General features: G+C 40.6%; 3 protein-coding genes across 6 annotated transcripts in view; 2 read left to right on the top strand and 1 right to left on the bottom strand.

Moving 5' to 3' along the window:
* The window catches only part of LOC102302067, a 6,751-nt gene extending 4,893 nt beyond the window's left edge, over positions 1–1,858 (top strand). Inside the window, exons 7-8 of the mRNA XM_014338129.2 lie at positions 168–290; positions 950–1,858. Coding sequence (XP_014193615.1) covers positions 168–290; positions 950–994 — 168 coding nt within the window. The 3' untranslated portion in view covers positions 995–1,858. The remainder of the gene's footprint in view (positions 1–167; positions 291–949) is intronic.
* Positions 1,859–2,416: 558 nt separating this feature from the next.
* LOC102301565 lies at positions 2,417–10,789 on the top strand. The gene is made up of 8 exons (XM_005936401.3): positions 2,417–2,574; positions 3,489–3,823; positions 4,041–4,151; positions 6,239–6,361; positions 6,737–7,199; positions 7,312–7,371; positions 7,464–7,804; positions 7,974–10,789. Exons 2-8 carry the CDS (start codon positions 3,491–3,493, stop codon positions 9,432–9,434), a joined length of 2,892 nt encoding a protein of 963 aa, XP_005936463.1. The 5' UTR covers positions 2,417–2,574; positions 3,489–3,490; the 3' UTR covers positions 9,435–10,789.
* Positions 10,790–12,031: 1,242 nt separating this feature from the next.
* Positions 12,032–20,094, bottom strand: lyl1 (LYL1 basic helix-loop-helix family member). Of its 4 annotated transcripts, XM_014338128.2 has the most exons (5): positions 19,776–20,094; positions 19,512–19,676; positions 16,917–18,509; positions 15,026–15,123; positions 12,032–14,532 (listed from the first exon to the last, which is right to left on the bottom strand). In XM_014338128.2, the coding sequence occupies exons 3-5, from the start codon at positions 17,678–17,680 to the stop codon at positions 13,988–13,990; spliced, it is 1,407 nt and encodes a 468-aa protein (XP_014193614.1). In that variant the 5' UTR covers positions 17,681–18,509; positions 19,512–19,676; positions 19,776–20,094; the 3' UTR covers positions 12,032–13,987. The 4 variants fall into 4 exon arrangements, with proteins under 4 accessions (XP_014193614.1, XP_042082375.1, XP_005936460.1 ...); XM_042226441.1 differs by having other exon boundaries at positions 19,512–20,094; XM_005936398.2 differs by having other exon boundaries at positions 16,917–17,772; positions 19,512–20,094.
* Between the last annotated feature and the right edge of the window lie 663 nt (positions 20,095–20,757).

The raw sequence follows: 20,757 nt of genomic DNA, 5'->3' as shown, positions 1-20,757 counted from the left end.
TGTGTGTGTGTGTGTGTGTGTGTGTGTGTGTGTGTGTGTGTGTTTGGGGGGTGGTCATGTAGTATTAAAAGTTTGCTCATTACACTGTTTTATCAAGACTACTGGAAAGCATGCAACTTATTCATTGCACTATAGGGTGATACAGGGCTCTCTGTGCATCTCTGCAGAAAATGGTGTGTATGTCGAGTAGTTTGTCTCTACTCTTGGACTCTCTATTGTGTGCTATGGCTCCACTTACCGGCCTCACTATGCACATACCAGAGCTGAGGAGCTGCACCCAACACACACTGGTAAGCATTGCTGCCTATTTATAGTGCATACACATCATATCCTTTACATGTTGTTATGTGTACATGCTTTCACCTTGGTGAAATTATTGTAGTGAACTTCCAGTATATTGTTTGTTAAAGGAAAAACGCCTGCAGATTTATGCTTTACTTTGTTGACACAATGCCGCTGTTATGAATGAAACTTGTGGTATTGACAAAGTCCAATAACTGTAGCGGTACTTATCCTTGTCAGTGTTTATTGTTCAGCATTGATTTATTTGTTGTTCCACTAATCAAATCTGCTGTCAAAATGCACTGTTTGTACTATAATACCTATTCTAAACATCTTGAATTTGCACCTAACAAATGCCATTTAAGCCAAAGAGAAATATTTATCCAGGAGAGATTTAATCAAAAAAGGGAAAAACTCATTTCAAAAGGTTAAAAATAATACCAAGGAATAAAACGCAAATGTTTACAAACAACTGAAGCTACAGTGTAAACATCGTAACCCATTCCATAGACTCAACAAAACTAAACAAGTTTGCGGTAATTTTATTGTTTTATTTGGACATGTGCTCCTAAATGCACTTTATTATTATATCGTTGCAATCAGCATTTTTGCTTCCTCTTTCATTGATTTTCTTTCCTTTGTGAATGCTTTTCTTGTTTGTTTAAAGGCCTCCACCTTGGATAACATTGCGTATGTGATGCCTGGCCTGTGAGTAAAAGGAGACCCCTACTGGCTCTACACAGCAATGATAACCTGAAAAACATTTTTCTGGTAGTTGATACTTGAAAAGTAAGAGTTTTGTGTTATGAGAATTTGCCTGCACTTTGAACTTTGAAGTGAACTTTTTTCAGAAGGACATTTTTTTTTGTTAACTACATATGTTAATTATGTTTAAAATGCAAATTAAATGCCTTGCATTAACTATTTGATTAGATAAGATTTTTGAACACTCTGCTTTTTAAATTAATTGAATAGTGATAGAGATGTCTTGTGTACTTGGAAAACATTAGAAGTAGTGGGTAATCCACAGTAGAGATCAGGCATCACATATTTACATTTGCCTGGTAACTCAATAATAAATGTACATGAATACCATCTTGTGTTTTGTTTGTACAGAATGGGTATGTATAGTCAACTTAAATATTCTTACAAAATGTTCTTGATGAGATGAGAAAAAGCTGGTTTCTTGAACATGACAATGAATTCATTGTACTCGGATGTCATCCACAGTCACCAGGTCAGTAGTCAATTCAGTAGTCACATCCTGGATGTGCAGCCAACAAATCTGCAGCAGCTGTACAATGCGATCATATCAATATCGACCAGAAACTATGAGAAATATTTCCAGCAACTTGTTGACTCTTTGCCATGCAGAACCAAGGCAAGGGGGCCTAGCCAAGTACTAGCAAGTGGGAATACAAGAAAATATTTGAGGATGAAGCTGTGGGGATGTGTGCAAATCTGTAAATATTACCCAGCTACTTTAATCACAGCCATGAATATATGCTGAAAGAGCAATTTTCTTGTTTTGCAAATTACTGAAAACAGGTTAACATTTGAATCCTTAATGACTAAGTGTTAGTGACATTAATCAAGAGGTCTGTTTGTAATTACTTTGATGTTGAAATGAAACTTAACAGCTCTTACTCATATGGAAGGCCATGAAGACTTGAAGTTTTATGCTTCATGATTCCGTAGGAAGAAAAGTTATTTTATTATTTTATTTTAAATTTTCCATTCGTGTAACACACAAAAGAAGCAGAATAATGTTCCTCTTGCATTTATTCCGTCTTTACATTGTAACTTTGTTTGTCTGTGACAAGCCTTCATGCTTTCATTTCTTTCTGGTTATGACAGCAACATATTTACAGACCTGGTTGACCAGGTAATATCCTTAGCAACTGCAAACCATGAAGGACACCTCCTTTAACAGATCTCTATGAGTTTTGACATATCATAGGTGTGGTAGTTAAAACTATCTTGGAACGATTCCCAGTGGCAGCTGGTTATACTGCCTCCACCCCAGGTTGGAATGCTTAGCAACCTACAAACTGAGAAACCTGTTGTATCAAAAAATATATTTACGAGTGCACTCATGTATGAATGTGTTTAAATTTGGGAGTGGCTCAGGCGAGACACCTCATCTGAGCAGACGGCTTTTGCCAGTCGACTGGGAACTAGCATGTACTGAAGTTGTCTGCGTGAGAAATATAACCCAGTGCCAACCAAAAAAAACTCAGTATTGACACAAGACAACACATGAACGCAACTTTGTAGACCTTAAACTCTTGAGTAAGTATTCGTCTTGTTGCTTAAATTGTTGTTGTAAGATTGTCTTGGTGTAAGAGAATTAATTGTTAAATTAGTTAATGTTATGCACTTGTTGATTAATTGCAATCATGTTACGTTTCTTAGTTGTATTACTTTAATTACTGAAATTACATTGAAATTACTACATTGTTGATATATAATGTGTCATATTTGAGGAAATAAGTTGTTAGGTTAGCTCAAACTACATCCAGAAACTCAAACTATTTATTACAGTTTCAGCAATAGATTCACACCTAATTTAGAATTTGTGCCAAAGCAAGTATACTTATGAAGTACAGCACTATTTGAAATGCTTCATCAACTCTCATTGCTGTTTGTTCAGTATGGATTTGGTTTGTACCTTTTTGCATATATGAGTCCAGGCAGAATGTTGTTTGACAGGAATCGCAAGGTGTGGTATCAAACACTGAGATGAAATTGATGTGACCCACAATCATTTCCAGTGAAACTACCAGTGAATTACTTTAGTTTTTGTTCATTCATGCACAACAAGGAACTGTAGGTATCCTGTGTGCAGAGAGACTCGTGTGGGAATAGAGGAGAAAGATTTCAAGTTAAGTTTAAGATGGCATTTTATCCGTTTCTGTTAAGATTGTATGATTACTTGATGCTTAAAATAGTAAGTTGACTGATAAAATCTGCCTAGCTGAACCTGCTCAGCTGATCCAGTTGTCTGTTTTCCAGGTTTATTTGCATGTAAAGTTATGTGTGAGTTTGTCTAGGCAAAACCTAACAATAAAACCTAGTATTAAAAGACAGCTTTTATTTTGGTTGGTTGGTGTAGCTTCCTACAAATAACACAGGTGATATACTGTCCTCAATTTCTCTCTCTTTTGTTTTTTTGGACTCCTTCCTGTTTCCTTTATTCATGTCAGGGATGGGTGAACACTACAGAGAAAGCTACTATGGATCCTCGTCCTCAGACCTGAGATTGCTTCTTTTGGGGAATATCGGATGTGGAAAGACAGCATTAGCGGACACTATCCTGGCCCAGCTTTCCCCCATTTCTCCCGGTGCCTCCAGGAGCTGCCAGCTACGGCAGGGCTTCATTGAAGGCAGGAATGTGACCCTGGTGGAGGCACCGAGATGGTACTGGAGTGGTGGCAAGATGGAGGACAGTGTCAAAAAGGAGACACAGCGAGCAATGACTCTGGTACCACCAGGCCCACATGCTATTTTGCTGCTGGTGCCTGTTAACCAATTCACAGAGGTTAGTCTTGGCTTGCCCGTTAGTGATGTCATCTGTTGCTCAACTTTGTTGAAGTTGCAGTCTGTAATGTGTACTCAATAAAAAAATGTCTATCTATCAAACTACAGTGGAAAAAAAATGTGTTCCAAATATACAAGTTTAAGATGTTCTGAAACATCTCCATAACAAGCAGTAACCAGTTTAGATCCATTTTTCCCTTTGCCTTTTCCCCACGCAGGTGGAGACACGTGTGCCTGCAGAGTTGGAGGAATTGTTTGGACAGGAGGTGCTGGACCACACCATGGTCATGCTGACCTGTGGGGACTACTTGATGGGAAAAACAGTGGAGGTATGAGAGGTGTTCACCTACCCTCTCTTTAAGCTGATCTTTATAAAGCAGGAAAGTCACTTAGTACCACTATAAAACAGCATAGTTTCACCTATTAACTTACGACCTGGCCCCTTATTTATAAACAGTGTTGGGTAAGTTACTTTAAAATAGTAACTTAGTTACATTACTAGTTACTGCTCTCAAAAGTAACTCAGTTACTTCAAGTTACTCGTTACTTTCAAAGTAACTAGTTACTAGGGAAAGTAACTTTGGTTTTACTCAGAATTCTCTTGTTAATGTGTTTCTTCCATAACTTTGCCAGTCTTCTAGCTTGCTTACTTGCCACAAGTGCACTGTGCCACCTACCAATAGAAAGGAAAAGATAATGTGCATATTTCCACGAGAGAAATCCCACGCCTGGACCGTCATTGACTGCTGCCATGATTCTAGCCTACGTCACAGCGTCATGTGCGCCTTTTACATCCAACACAAAAACTGCAGTCGTGGTGCTTTCGATTGTACTCAGAACTCAGGAAATTCTGCCTTCTGAATAGGAAGATGTAGGTAACACCAGACTGCAGATGAGCTGCATACAGGCTGGACTGGGACAGAAAATTGTCCCGGGCATTTTGACTAGAGACCGGCCCACCATTATAGGAAAAATCATAAAGCCTTTGAATGAAAATAAACACTGTTGTGACAGTGATGTACACTGTTCTGATGGTATATATGCATCAATCTATCAATCGTTTGTTGTAAGATTCAGATAATTATTTTTTAAAAGCTAGACATTTTAAATGAGAATAAGAAAGAAAAGTATTTCTTTGTGCCCCCCTCTCCCTGTTAATGCCCTACCTGCCCCCTGGCAAACTTTGCTAGACCCGCCCCTGCACAGTTACCAGCTGTCAGCTACCTAAAAAAGGATCCTGGTGTTATTTGTCTCTCAGAAACAGTTCATAACTTCCCTTCAACTCATTCATGTCACCTAAAAGGTAAACCTGTTTCTCCATCACTTCAGCTCTGATGATTCAGTAAGGACATCTCCTGGTTTCATCTTCATGTTTCCCTCTCACCAGATAACCAAACCATATCATGACCAGCAGCTTTTTCAGCTGTGGCTCCAGCAAACATCAGCTGATACTAGAAATTAATATTAAATAAATTCTAACAACAGCTGATCAAGCTTAAACGTGCTGCTGTTGTTTAGCGCGACATCCGCTGGTTTCCTCTTTTCGGCGCAAAGTGAGCGATAAACAAACAAGAGAGCCGATCAGCTGATCATTGATCAGTTTCATGATTGAAGTAGAAACGGGAGAGGGAGGGGGGAGAATGAGAGAAGAAGAGGCAGCTGTGCAGCAAAGACACAGAATAACTCCAGCTTTGTGTCTTTTTCCATTGTAGCTGAATTACGGGACAAACTGTTCCTTTTCACCTCAATAAGAAACGCGTAATATTTTCTCTGAATACCAGACGGGACGGTTGGCAACTCTAATAACTTATGAACAAAATAAAGTTCAACATCAGTTAACCATAGCACCACCCAGCTGTATAGAAACTCCGTCATGCTAGCTAGCACGCAGTACGGAAAAAGTCAGAATAACGAAAATAAACTCCACCTAAACTTGGTTTCATATCTGACCCAGAGAGACTGCAGGTCATAACTTCTTACCTGAAGTTCAGTTCACACTTGACAGACCGGCGGCCGCCTCGGGTCTCTTCCTTTGCTCCCTTTCCTTCATCCACCTGCTGGCCTCCACCACTTGCTAATGTTACTGAATCTGTGGAAGCTCCGCGATAGCCACCACACGAAGTAACGAGTAACGACCCTATCTAAATCCCAGTAACGACTAACGCGTTCCTGATTTTGGCATAATAACTAGTTACCGTGCTTGTTACCACAATAATAACGTAGTTACTGTAACGCGTTACTTAATAACGCGTTAGTCCCAACACTGTTTATGAATAAATGTTGTCTCGTGTTGGGTTTTGTAAATATGCTGTCAGTAATATTTTAGGTGGTTATCTTATTCTTGGAGTACAACATATAGGAGTGATGCTAATCATTGCAGGTATAAATTCACACAAGCTGCATTGTTTTCTCACAGGAGTACCTGCAGAAAGAGCACCCAGGCCTGAGGCAGGTAATTGAGGGTTGCGGAGGACGGTACCATGTCATCAATAATCGTCAGCGACAGGACAGGGACCAGGTCCGTGAGCTGCTGGAAAAGGTATGAAGTAGGAGTGAAAAACAGTTATCAAAAAGCAACATTCCTCAAAGGGTTTGTCTGATTCAGTAAAAGTGTGAGCGTTCGTGCCCTCACACATTTTATCATTTGGATGAGACTTCCTCATTGCTTAAGTGCATTGAATTTTTTAAATACTCTATAGGTTGGAGCTTTTTGTTTTAATGGTTTCTTTAAGACTACTGAGCAAGTATGCATGCATGCTGTTTTTCCAGGAACGCCTAGTTTCACATCACACCCTGTTGTAGTCTGGACTGGTTTGAATATTAGCGACGATTGTGATTGTTTTCTAACTGTGACTCACAAAACAGAGTTAAAGTTCCTGCAATAAGTTACTATTGTTTGTTTATTTATCTACAGGTGGACAATATGGCGCGGAAAAACGGGTTATACTACATGAAAACAGTCCAGGATAGAGAGCTGGAAAAACGGGTGAAAGAAAAAAAGGAGCAACTTATGGAAAGTTTCAGGGCTCAAAAGGAAGAGAAGAAAAAGACCCACACATCATCTTATACCCCAAACACAGAAAGTCAAGAGGAAGAGTACTTCAATGCCATTTCAAGAGAGAGAAGGAGGAGACAGGAAGAAAAGGAGGGAATGGTGGAAGGAGTTAAGGTGAGCCAGGTGTCCAATGAGTATGTCAGTGCCATATCAACAGAATCAAGGAGGAGAAGAGAAGAAATGGAGGAAATGGTGGAAGGAGTTAAGGTGAGCCAGGTCTCCAGTAGCCTTTATTCAACTCCAGCTCTAGAGCGACAGCCATCCTCCGAGCTCTGTGATACCGGGGAGTTAAAAAGGATACCCAGTTTCAAACTGAATCGAGGTAAATGCCACTAATCGTGTGCTGTCCTCCATTATTGTACCCTGATTCATTCTTTTAGAAGAGTTAAAAAAAAAAAGACAAAAGTGAGCAAAACTTGCCTTTTCCCCACTAGATGGAGCTATACTCTCCCAAATGTCAGAGGATAAATCAACTCAAAAAGTGATCTCTACTTGTAAGTCAAAGGACTTCACTCTCTCATATGTCACTATCAGCACTTCACTTCTTAATACGTCACTGACTCTGATTTTTACCTGATGGTTTCAGTTCACCACAGAATTAACAGCTTTGAAGAGAGATCACCCGAGGTTTCGCCTACCACTACTCCTCTTTCGCCAGTCTTCTCCTCTTCCTTCCCCTCCTCACCAACTTTTGCTGCCTCTCCTTCCTTGATCTCCTCATCCAGCTCAATCCCTTCTTCCCCCTCATTGTCCTCATCCTCATCTTCTCCGGAGCTTCGTCTGGTGTTGCTTGGAAGATCTGGATCAGGGAAGAGTGCAGCTGGCAATGAAATACTGGGGCAGGAAGCCTTTGAGTCACGTCCAGACAGCCTCATAGCAATCACACAATGGTGTGAGAAAAAGAAGGCATTGGTTAAAGGAAGAAGGGTTAGTGTTTTGTTTTTTAAGTTACTAAGATGTCTTTTTTTTCTATTTATCTCAACATACACCCATTACAATATCTCAAAGAATAAAGTGTTTCATACTCTCTTCTTGTTTTGTTGCTTTTGATAATAGCTCTTTACATTTTTGCATGCATTTTCTCTGTCACCTGCAGGTGGCAGTGGTGGATACTCCAGACTGGTTCAATTCAGAGCGCACTCCAGATGAGGTGCGAGCTCAGATCTCCTCCTGTGTGGCTCTGTCCAGTCCCGGCCCGCATGTCTTCCTCTTTTGTGTTCCCTTAGACCAGCCTGCAAAGACCGAGCTGCAGGCTCTTGCGTCACTAGAGGCTGTTTTTGGGCCTGAAGCAGTCTGGAGACACACTTTGGTCCTCTTTACTTATGCTGATCGTCTCAGGGCAAGTGGGAAGGCCAAAAATAAGAACATTGAGGCATACATTGCTGGTCAGCGAGGAGATTTGTTAAAGATTGTGGAGAAATGTGGGGACAGATTTCATGTTTTGGAGACAGAAAGAGGTGGGGGAGAGAAGAGCAATGTTGCCGACCTGCTAGAAAAGGTGGAGCAGACAGTGAAGGAGGCCGGGGGGCAGTATTATTCTTGTCCTGCTTTTCAGGAGGCCGAGAACAGAGTGAGGCAGAAACAGCAAGAGATGGCAAGAGAGAAACGAGGCGAAAACCTAGCAAGAGTAGAGGATGTTGGCCCACTCAGCTCTGAAAGGCGAAAGCTTTATCCTTACATGCAGTCTGTTTCTGAAGTAGACGAGGAAGTGACGGAAGATGATATTGAGAAAACAAGGGATGAGGCCGAGATGAGTGTAAGTACTACAAATATTGAGAGTCTTCCTCCAATTACACTTTCGACCATATCCCCTTCACTACTTAGTTCCATAATGGAGAAGATGAGCACGGGTGCAAAGAATTTACCCAAGCTGTTGGCAGATAGCTCTGTGTGGGTTGGAGAGGGAGCACAGAGGATGAAAGATAGTGGAATGTGGGAAAAAGTTGGCACTAGTGCACAAAGTGTCCAAAAGATGGTGGTTGATAGTTCTGTGTGGGAGAAGGTAGGAGTTACTGCAGGAAATCTCTCCAAAGCAGTAGGAAATAAAGTTCCCAAGGTAGTGGTAGATGGTTCTGCGTGGGTGGGATCTGGAGCAAAAGCAGCGGCTGCAAGTCCAATGTGGGAAAAAGTGGGTTCAGGGGCCAAAGTCATGGCAGAGAGTTCCATGCGTGTCGGGGCTGGAATTGGAGCTGGGGCAAAGAATTTGGCACAGAGTCCCGTGTGGGGAAAAGTAGGCTCTGGAGCCAAGGCAGGGGCCAAAATGGTGGCTGAGAGTTCAGTGTGGGAGAAAATTGGAAATACAGCTAAACAGGTGCCCAAAGTAGTCATTGGCGGGGCACTGCTGGGTCTGGTGCTCGGTGTGCTTTTGGGCGGTGTGATTGGCGGAGCTGTTGGGGCAGCTGCTGGATCTGCAGTAACAGAGGTGGGCAGGCGAAAACTCAGCAAGAGAAGCACAACAGAGAAGACAGAAGACGCTGCAAGAAACGTTGACAGAACAGTAAACAAGAACATCGACGCAGTGAGAAAACGGGGAGAGAATTTTTTGAAAACTGAATGAAGGACTGACAGATGTTTGTATAGCAAATGTAAAAGTGCTTTTTTTTTTTTTTCTTGTGAAATAATATTTTCAGCTTTTTGACTGTTGTGTAATTTTTGAGGCATAAAATACTTTAAAATGAATTTGATTTGAGACGATTATAACTTCAGTTTATCGCTACATGTTTTATTGAGACACTCGATAAGTACAGACGAGTGTGACATTTATTAATAGATGAGTTACACATATTGATATTGAAGCAATAATATATAAATGAAAATACTTTTCTGAATGTTGATACATGTTTGCAAGACATCAAAATATGCAAAGGAATGATAAAACGTATGACTATTTTTGATAATGTCAAAGGTAGTGATTTAACAAAACGAGTGACTAAAAAGAATATTAAAATCTGTATATTGATGGAAATTCTGTAAATCATACCCTGAATTGGTCACAGTGTTTTTTGATTAAAAGTTGTCATCAGAAAGTCATTGCATTTTTGTGTGTTTTTGGTGCTGAACCACAGAGCATGAAAAATTTTTTACGAACATTTTTGATTTAACAACAATAGACAGTTTTTCACTTTTTAACCTTTATATACTGAATTTGGTTTCACGTTTATGAAATCTTTGACAGTATTTTCAGCAAGCGAAACCTGCTTCATGACTACAAACATTATGACATTACTTCTCACATTCAGGTTTAGGCCGTAATGAATGTGTCAAATTCAGTTCAGTAAGAGATTTTGCATTTGTAATTATTTATTATAGCATCAGAGTATAGTTACTTTGCATCTAGCTTGAGTTCATCCTGCTGCTTTTATAAATTGACAAGTGATATTTTTCTCCCTGTAGCCTACAGGTGGATGCTGGGGGTGGAGAGTTTGAAAAAACAGGCAGCTATGCAGAAGAGCAGAGGTACTGACCGTAAAATGATTTTACCTGTGTAAGACTTAACACAGATCAAATTGTATGCTAGAACTATGAACCCTATTCCAAAAAAGGGACAGAGTTTAAGATTAAAATAAAAAAAACAAAAAGTTTGGAAATGTTAAACTAAATTTATTCACAACAGAAGGCAGAGAACAAATGGTTAAACTGCAATGTCCAAGTCCTATCTTGTATATAATTTTAGCTTCTCAGCAGTCATGTGTCTTCTTTGTCATATTTTTTGTTTCATTATGTGCCAAATGTGTTTGTGAAAGCACCCAGCCTCTCCTAGTAAATCATGCTGTTGTAACAGATGCTGTATGCATCTATTGCAGCTTGTTGAAATATGCGATGCCTTCCCTGGAAAAAAGATGTCATCTGCATGGAAGCATATATTGTTCTAAAAGCCACGTATACCTTTTAGAATTCAGCCATTTCCGTGCACACTAATGCAACCCCATACCATCAGAGATCCAGGCTGTTGAACTGAGGCCTGATAACAAGCCAGATGGTTCCTCTCCTCTTTGGTCTTGAGGATGTAGCATCCTCAAAAAGAATTTAAAAATAAGATTTGTGTAACCACAGATCAGTTTTCCACTTTGCCTCAGTTTATTTTCAATGAGCTTTGGCCCAGAGAAGATGGCAGTGTTTCTAGATCATGTTCGCATATGTCTCCTCCTTTGCATGATTTAGCTCTAAGCTGCATTGTGGATGGCACAGTGAACTGCGCTCAAAGACGATGGTGTCTCTTCTTGAGCCCATGACAGAGTCATGCCTGTATTTAATGCAGTGCTGCCTGAGAGCCCAAATGTCATGGACATCTAATATTAATTGTTGGCCTTGACAGAGATTTCTCCAGATTCTTAGACTTGTTTGATTCCATGTAGCGTAGATGATCCAAAGTCAAATTTATGTTGATGAACATTTTTCTGAACATGTTGTTTGTAGATGCAGTTTTTTGCTGATTAGTAAACATGAGCCCATCTTTGCTTCTGAGAAACTCTGAGAAACAGATGGTGTTTTTATACACATTCATGTAACTGTCCTATTTTCAGTGTTCCTCCAGCAGTGTCTTTTTAGGAATGCTTAATTTTCCAGCCTTTTGTGGCCCCATCCCAGCTTTTTCGGATGTGTTGTGGAGATTAAAATAAGATAATATTTTTCTCAAAATAGTAAAATCTCAGTTTTTTTTATCTGTTTTCTGTTCTCTTGTGAATATGTGTTTATGACATTTGCAAATCACTATTTTTTTTTGTTTACATTTTACGCCACATCCCCAAATCTTTTGGAATTGTGTTTATAGTTTGCAGAATTCACTCCGTTTATTGGATTTATTTACGTGAGTGGGTGTGCTTCTGGTCGTAAGAGGGACACAACTGAGGGTGGGAGGAGGAGGTAGGGTGGAGGCACTGGCATTATCTCTAAGTCCCAGGCTGGCTAGCATCACCCTGCGCGGCCTCCTGTATCAGAAGTCGAGAAGGTTGACATCCCAGCAGTTTGAATTACAATTTTGAGGGTTTATTTCCTGAACTGTACTGTGCAGCCATAAAAATATTTTTGAATAAATAACAGTAGTAACAATAGTAATAATACATTTCAACAGTTTGCTTTTTTATCGGGACAAGCTTACAAGATAAAACGGGTTAATGTCTAACCCATAAATCATATATTGTTGTTGTTGTTAAACAACTCAAATAAATCTAGTGTGTTATCCAAAAAATCTTTGAATAATTCAATTTGTACAACTGCAAAGTGACACACTATCTTTAATTTGCATGACCCCTGCTTCACTCTGTAATCCTCTCTGAGGTTTCAGAGTGAAGCAGGGAGGAGAAGGCCCAGCTTAGCACAGCCGAGTGGGCAGATGCAGTCACAGCAATGTTGTGAAAGCAGTTCTTCCTGTTGTATGATCCTGAAACCAAGTGTACAGGGCTTCCCAGGGCACCCTGGTGGCTGTTTTCTCTTTCTTTTCCTCCTCCTATCTTCCCTTCTTCTATGCAGCGGTTGCTACCCCACACATCCAAACACCCATCAAACATGGTACAGTCACACCGCCACCACCCAACCTCCAGGAAACTCGTTGGCCGTAAATGAGACAGCACTAACTGTAAGCGTTTCCTGGCCAATTGATAGACAGACACCCGCACCACGGCAACAGCTGCAAGCCCCCTCCCTCCCGAACACTTTTCACTTTCCTCCACCATTCTGAACCCCATCTTCAACCGCATCCCACATCCACCCTGACTTTCCGCAAACGCAACCACACACGAAAAAATTGTTGCCTTCACAGTTTTTTCCCCTTGTTCTTCAACATTTAACGCACATACATGCACACACTGTCTTCATTTTAATTCACCACAAATTTGCTTGTGATCACAAATTGTGCCTATAATGTTGTATTATATTGTCAGACTGGGCATTCATCTGTAAATCCTCCACCAGTATAAAAACGCTTTAAAGTCTGCTTCTTGGGAAAACCTCATTGCCTTGTGGAAAACATTTGTTTTTCGGTTTGCTGGACTTGCTACAGGAATGGCAGGGCAATTGTAGATCCATGTTCTCGGTGTCACGTCACTCACTAGTTTTATTTTTTTACTTGTGTTGTTTATGGCTTCCATGCTGAAACACTATTGTCAGTCATCTGTCATTCTGGTGAACAGCACACGTAAACAGCATGGAGTTGTGCTTTGGCTACTCGCGCTGACAGCTTTGTTATGGACAAACAGAAGGACACATGACTTACGTGCAGATTTTTCAAAATAAAGTTAAAAGAAGCGAACTTCCAATCACCATAAACCATTTTAATCTCATAATCTAGCAGTTTGGTCATTGTGTTCATTTTATGCTACTTACTGGTCAGTTTGAGCATACACAAGTATGCTAAACCGAGAGCGGCAAAACATTTGAATGTGTTGAGAAATCGTGCTGACATAGAGCAGTCTTTGGAGCGCAGTAAGAGGATGTCAAATAAGGAACAGCAAACTAAAACACACTTTATTTCTGTCTCTTACAAGTGTGTCACAATGTCAGGGCGGAACCATCGGCCCTGCTTTTCAGACAATTAGAGCAGCGAGGACATTAAGAAACGGCATAGTCAAATCACCACTGCATGCAATGCATTTCTCTGCAGGCACTCTTAAGTTACCATAACTGCACTGAGGCAAGGCTGATTATTTACATGTAAACTTCAGAGACTGACAAAATATTTGATTTTCATGCTTTTTTCTGACAGATCTTCCATTTTTATCCATTTGCTAAGAAGATTTTAAATTCCCCGGATTACCTTTATAAGCACGTGTAATCAGGGCCCTGTTCGTGTCTTTCTTCTTCTACTGTTTTAGTTGTATAATGTTTATTAAAGGATCATTGTTACCATATTTGGATATGAAGCTGGTTTGAGTGTTCTGTTAAGTTTCATGTCTCAGCCTTCCTCAAAGCACAGTTTGGTGTTTCACTAAATGACAGCTTCACAATCAACATTGCCAGAAAAGACAAAGAAGCTCTCAAACCTGCAAAATTCATTTTAAAAAATCCCTCTTTTTTTTTAAAACTTATTCACACCTTTCTGCAATTGATCAAACACTTTTGACATCTCCGTCTCTGCCTGGCATTTAAACTCCCAGTGTTTACTGCCTTTTGGTGTCACCGCTCATCATTCGATGCTGCCACCATCCCTATCTGACTCTTGACCTTTCCCAGAATGCCTTGGGTCACCACAGAGGTCTTAGCACCAAAGCTTTCTTCACTGTCTGTGTCTCCATAGCAACTGGACGTTGCTGGGGAATTAACCAGGGCACTGATTGAGTCAGTTGAGTCTCTGTCTCTGTGGGCTAACGCCAAAGCGGGACGGGCTGACGCAGGCAGGGCAGAGTGGGATGGTGGCGGAGTGTCGCACTGAAAACGAGGGTTCAGTTTTTTGCCTGCCAAACCAGGAGCCATGCTCTCATCCTCCACATCATCCTCAGCCGAGTCCCTGCTCTTGTCTTGATCCTGGTCATTGAGCAGTGTGACCAGGAAGTTGATGTACTTCACGGCCAGGCGGAGGATTTCGTTCTTGCTGAGTTTCTTGTCAGGTGGGTGCGTGGGAATGAGTTTCCTCAGCTCCGAGAAAGCCCCGTTGACGTTCTGCTGTCGCCAGCGTTCACGGCTGTTGGTGAAGACGCGGCGGGCGAGTTTTTGGGGAGGGCCTGTTAAACACACATAAACACAGATTTAGTCCAAAAGTTGTTTTTTTTTTAACAAATCCTTCAAATCATCACCAACTTTTTTTTAAAATAACTTTGCTAACAAAAGGGGGAGGGGATTAATTAGACTTTGGAAGAATATTAAATATTTGTGATCCATTTTTAACGATTAGATTCCTCTGCAGGAGGTTTTGGGCCATGAGCTGGTTTTCAGTTCCAAAAAAAGTGGCATGTGGTGCCAGGGGTATATTCCTATACCCATGGCAGGATATAGAAAAGCACTGAGAGATGGACTAGCAAATTGTGGAAGTATGTTTTTCTCACAGGATGTGATGGCAGTGAAAAAAGTACATAACATTGCCACATACTCTTTAAATAGTTTAAATATATGCCTTCATCTCCAAAATGTGGACATCAATTTCCCCAAATTACAGTTCAAAACATTCAAACAATAATTATCTCCATAATAGTGTCGCATGTACACACAGAAACTCACATTCATTCATCTCCATCTCAAAGTGCGAGGAGGGTCTCCTCTTGATGCGGTTGTTGCTGATGACACCATAGCTTCCTCCTGAAGAACCCAGGTACGAACTAGAAAGGCAAACACTATGTGAATCATTTGTGGGATCGTATTTACAGTCAAACAAGTAAAAATAAGCTACATATAAATAAAAACAAGACACATATAAGGTTGTTTTGGCATTTCGTCCTCCTTCCTATAGCAACTGAATAGGGAGAAATCATAAAGAGTGGCAAAAGAAAGCAGGAACATGGTGGAAGTCATTAATGGAGGTGTGAATGTGAGTGGTGGCGTTGATTGAGTGTGCATGCAGAGTTTTAACCCAATCTCATTAAGCTTGGTTACTAGCTGATTCTACTTCAGGGGGGATGAAATAGATCAATGCTTCCTGCTACAAACAAACCAGAGAGGAAAGGGGAGAGAAGCTTATTCCCAGACCTCCATGACAGATGGGGAAGCCACAGATATATCCACTGTGCAAAAAAAGTCCCACTTTTTCTACTCTTCTGTGAGAAAACTGTGTAGAAAATGCCGTTTGGAGTAGAGAATAGAGGAACAGTAGGAGGGCTTTGATAAAGACTGCAAATTAATGCCTTTCTTCACAGGAGTAAAAGAAGAGCTGCCAGTTGCTCGGGCCCAAAAAGAGCTTTAAGAGTTCTGGTTTGCTTCCTTTTGTCAGTTTAAGGATTAAAATTAGCTGTAATTAAAACTGGATGTATAGTTTAGAAAAGTGGTATATTCAAGTAAAGGTTTTTTACTTGGCTGCTAAATGCACACACACAAACACGCACACACACACACAAAGAAAAAAAACATTCACTGATTCAATTTGTGTTCGGTAACCAAAAGGTCTGCTGGGTAAATTTAGCGTGAGAAATGTGAGGTCCCTTCAAAACAGCACACATCCTGCTGTCATTTTCACATAACAGCGCAGCACAGCGGCTATTAATCATGATGGGAAGTCGAGAAATCCGAGCAGTTGAGGTTTTATCTGAAACTTGGCATTGCAGCGAGAAAAGTGGCATCATCCTCGATAGCAGCGTGTCAGGAAGCTGTACTGTAGTGAGTTTTATAGTTTAGTTGTCCGCATCTGTTTGCAGGCTTTTTCGAAAGGAAGTCAATGAGTGTGCGATACTTTATTTTACATAATGTTCCAATTTATGCGATGGTTATTTTACATAATTTATAACTTTTTCATTTTACCTCTAGAATTATTTGCTTCCAATGAAACAAATTCATTCAATAAACATATTCATGCACTGCACTGATCATTTTAACCACACTGTCAGCAAATGTTGCAGTTTTTAATCGAGCAGATAAAAGGTAGCATTACAAATATGCATTTTTCTTCTTCTTTTTTTTTTTTTTTTTTACCTTGCATCAATCTTTTTTTTGTTGTGGATACTTTAGCTTTACTTGCTTTAGCCTTCAAATATATTAATTTGAAGTCAAAAGTAGGGCCTTGTCTAATGAGTTTGTCTTTGGTTTCATTGTCTTTTTCTGTTGAATGTTTGGATTACTCCAAAAGTAATTTAAAGGATTCTTTTCTTTAAAAAAAAAATCCAACAACAACAAACAACCAACACAATCCTGCTTAACGTTTGGAGTAGATACAGGAATTTTTGAATTGAAAGGTTTCTTTGATTGCATAATTGCAGTCTATCTTCAGAAATTAGTGTCAAATTGAAAAAGGAAAATTGGGAGACATGATCCAGATGTTCCCCCAAAAATATCGTATACTGATCTGCATAAAGATCCAGACTCACTTTATTCATGGTGTAGCAGCACTCATAACTTCTTGAAACAAGAGCAGTCTAAGTGACTCACACTGTGTATGAATGAATTCAAATTTGTATAATCTCACCTAGTAAAGAAGGGGTGACCAGGCAGGTACTGATGAGGCAACAGGGGCCCTGAAGAAGCAGCTGTGGGACCTACGGGACCTCCAGTAGATCCAGAAGCTCCGGGGCTGACCACAGGTAAACAGTTCAAATGGCCGCGGCGAATGTCTCCATGTGGCCCATGTAGGAGATTGGGAATTGGGTGGAGGGCAGTCAAAGGGGTATTTGGGAGTGGCAGTGGGGGCTTGCTGTGGCCAAGGCTGATAACTGGAATGTGAGGAGGAAGAGGAGAGGATGATGAGGATGAAGGGAAGGCAGCTGTGGAGGTTGGAGGGGGAAGAGGGAACGGGGAAGTCTTTGCTGGTGCCGGGAGGAGTGGAGGTGGCGAGGAAAGAGTTGGGGACCCGTTGGCTGAAGCAGCAGGAGCAGTGGTGCTCTTTGGCCCCCCTAGTTTTTCCTCGTCCTCTTCTTCCTCCGTTTCCATGGCAATGGGCTCAGGTGCAGCAGTTGTATCTGCTTGGTGATTGGTTAACACTGTGTTTGGGGTGATGAGGGCTTGTGTCGAGCCAGGAGTAGGGACATCCGTGTGTCCCTTGTGCCCTGTCTTGTTAGTGGGTTGTGGGCTGCCGATAGCATCCAAGGATGCTGACTGCTGGCTGTAGAGAGGGCTGCTATGCTCCATGGATGCACACGATGGTGAGGAGGCAGAGGATGAAGAAGAGGAGGAGGGGCGAGGTATGTCGTGGGGTGAGGCAGGCGGGCCAGTGGAGTTCAGCTTCTCCATCATGGTGGTGAAGTCTCTGAAGGAAACTCCGTCACTGTCAAGGTGTCGCTCTTCTCAGCTGCCCAGCGTGCGTGCTGCAAGTCTGTGTCTCGTCCCTGTGGTGTTTTACACGAGAGTCACTAATGTATTTATATTCCGGCACACGCAGCTAGTCCTACAGGGCCTTAAAAATTTCTCCTGGCCTGGAGTCTTTTAACCCTTTATTTACTTTTCCTTTGTTCTACTTTTCTACAGATTTTTCAATATTTTAGCATTTCTACATACATGCATGAATTGTCCTTATTTCTCAGCATACAAGTCTTTTAACATCAGTTCAGTTTTATTTAGATTTTACAATATTATTAATTATTTCATGAATCTTCACAGTGACACCTGCTGTTACACGCTTAGGAGGTTTTCATACAGCCTTATTACTCATGATGGCTGTTGCACAACTGTAATATAATGTAACACAATATTGCACAATGTTCCAGTAAAGCAAATTAATTAATTTCCATGTTCAATTTAAATTAAACGTAGTTGGATAGAATTTGCTAACTTAAATAAGGGGCTAATGCTGTGATTAAGTCTCTGGCTCCAGCATATAAAGGAGGTGGCTCTTGCAGTTTGATGTGATGGGGAAGTCTGGTTTTTTTGTGTTGTTTTTTTTTTTTTTACTGTACATCCCGAGTAGCAAATTCTTTTTTGGTTTTGAACGAGTCTCTAGTGGCTTCTCTTAATAAGTCTATCCGTCTATCTGTCTGTCCACATGTATTTTGAGGATATGAGTCAAAATCCTTTTACGGACCCCAAAAGTCCCAGAACGCTGACGATTGGATTGATATCAAAGAGTCTGTTGAACAAAACAAAGGGAAAAATGGACTCAGGATATATATTTGATGTATGTTTAGCAAAGACTATAAGATATGAAAATGTGCTTAAAGGTCAGTTTGCACACGTGCAGTGCAACAGTTTCTGATAAGCTGATGCATGGCTTAAAATCTGGATTCAGTTCATCAGAAATTTATTTCAATTGTAAATTTAGAAGTTTGATGCAATTTTAAAATGTTGACATATGGAGTAAATTCATTCTTGTACTTTACAAATTGCTGCTCGTTAGTCTGTCTTGCAAAGCTTACAGCTCATGATTTTTCAGGTTTTGCAATCGCAATTGTTCCTGTTTTCTTTTCTGGTGGTCATGACTTTATTTTGGACAGTTCCGTCTTTCGCAGTGATGTGTAGGAATGACATTTGCAGCTAATTCTTTATAAATATATATTTTTTGCAGCATATCCCCAGCAGTTTGTCAACCATTGTATTGATTTTTAAATGTAAGGCCCAGCATGTTTACTTTTGAAGCACACATTTTAAAGAGGATTCGTTTTTGTAGTGAAAGACACAAAGCAATGCTTTCAGAAGTCCCCTCGTTTTTTTTGGTTCAATTTACAATTGTGACAAAAATGTTATTAACTCTTAAAGTTTTTTTTAAATTTTTGTTCAATATCTTTCTTTCTGGTAAGGCCACTTGTTATTTTCCTATATTGCTCGAGTAGCCAAACAGAGTGTATTATATTTTTACATAAATAAATAGATAACTGGGGGTAAAATGTTATAATTTAAATTAGGACAGAAATCAGAAATCCTATGTTTTCAAACAGTTAACTAGAATATATTGTCAATAATAGAAATATAATACATTATTAATATTTTTTAATGAATAGATACATGATGTATTGGACATCATGTATGTGTATTGTGCTATTATTACTAGTATTTAAATAAGCATTACTTCCTGCAAACTATTTGCGTACAATTTGAACAACAAGTAAGACAATAGGTAACCTTTAATACTTACATATACATTATGACATCCACTGTGGCTCGTGAGTATGGCGTACAAAATCCCTCAGAGTTCGAGTGATCGGAGAATGCACATGTATCTGCTCAGTGTTTAGCGTCCTCTCCCTCCTCCTTTAAGTCGCTCACACTCCACTGCAGCCTGTCAGCGTCTGTCTGTCAACTTATGAGGTCAGAATTGGAGCCACGCTGTCTGATACCACTGCTCATATTCTTAAACATTTATAAATAATTATAAATATTCAAAGAAAAAAACATTTACAAAGAGAAGAAGTCAGAGCGAGGCCAAGCGACTGGGAAACGTAGATGTATGTTTTTTTTGATTGGAAGTTGCTCCTTTGAACGAAGACACACTCAAAACGTGGAGATGGAAGGTGCGGGTCTCCGCCATCACCCCCTGTCCATATGTCAATCTCGTCTCTCTCCCTCTGTCTGTCTGTCTTTCTCTATCTTTCACCGTCCTGCCTGTCCTTTCCCTCGCTCAATCTCTTCGCCAAGAAGACACAATGCTGTCGCTGGTTGCCAGAGTTCTGGTACTGGCAAATGTGAGGTGGGAGAGAGAGTGAGAGAGGGGGGGGGAGAGGAGGGGAGAGAGTGAGAGAGAGAGAGCGAGAGGGAACCGTGTTGCAAGGAGAGTTTTCCGCTCCCTGCTGGACAAGAGGATGTGCTAGTACAATATGGTGGCTGCTGATAAGAGCCTCAAAAGCTGCCTGTGGCCTGTAGATAAGGAACCTTCACCACCCCTCTTCCTCCACCACCAATACCAGCACACACGCACACACACACGAATCAGCAGGTTCACGCCTACATGCATGTACGCACACATACACACGGCACTGGACTGGTCAGTCCCAAACTTTGAAGGGATCTGGATCATTTCCAAGAAAATATTTGCAGCTGCACTTATATAACAATATATTAAAGAGACAATGTGGCTGCTGCTCATTCATGCACGTGCTTTCACAAATATGCCTGTGTGTTTTAACGCACACATACATCGCATGCATGCACAGCATGGCCACTTGGGATATCTTTGTTTAAAATATCAGCCCTTAAAGCTCGTTGTCACATTCTGATTAGCACAAAAGCCCTCAAATGATGGGCGTTTAGAGCAGACAAACAAGTTCTGTTTGCTGGATTTAGACCACATTTGAATGACTGAATGAGGAAATTAAACAAACGGGTATCTGAAATTAACAACTTATTTCAGTTGAAAAAGATAAATGTCTCACTCCGATCAAAGG

The sequence above is a fragment of the Haplochromis burtoni genome, unplaced genomic scaffold (genome assembly GCF_018398535.1).
Source record: "Haplochromis burtoni strain Fernald_Lab_line unplaced genomic scaffold, NCSU_Asbu1 Contig_212, whole genome shotgun sequence".
In the NCBI taxonomy this organism is placed as follows: domain Eukaryota; kingdom Metazoa; phylum Chordata; class Actinopteri; order Cichliformes; family Cichlidae; genus Haplochromis; species Haplochromis burtoni.
This window is presented reverse-complemented; position numbering and strand designations above follow the sequence as displayed.

Coding starts and splice junctions, on each gene's coding strand:
- lyl1 (XM_042226441.1), bottom strand. CDS start 17,680: ATGATGGAGAAGCTGAACTCCACTGGCCCGCCTGCCTCACCCCACGAC. Junction 15,124..16,916: donor GGTCACCCCTTCTTTACTAG/GTGAGATTATAC, acceptor TTGCCTTTCTAG/TTCGTACCTGGGTTCTTCAG. Junction 14,533..15,025: donor TGAGATGGAGATGAATGAAT/GTGAGTTTCTGT, acceptor TGTGTTTAACAG/GCCCTCCCCAAAAACTCGCC.
- LOC102301565 (XM_005936401.3), top strand. CDS start 3,491: ATGGGTGAACACTACAGAGAAAGCTACTATGGATCCTCGTCCTCAGAC. Junction 4,152..6,238: donor TGATGGGAAAAACAGTGGAG/GTATGAGAGGTG, acceptor GTTTTCTCACAG/GAGTACCTGCAGAAAGAGCA. Junction 6,362..6,736: donor TCCGTGAGCTGCTGGAAAAG/GTATGAAGTAGG, acceptor ATTTATCTACAG/GTGGACAATATGGCGCGGAA.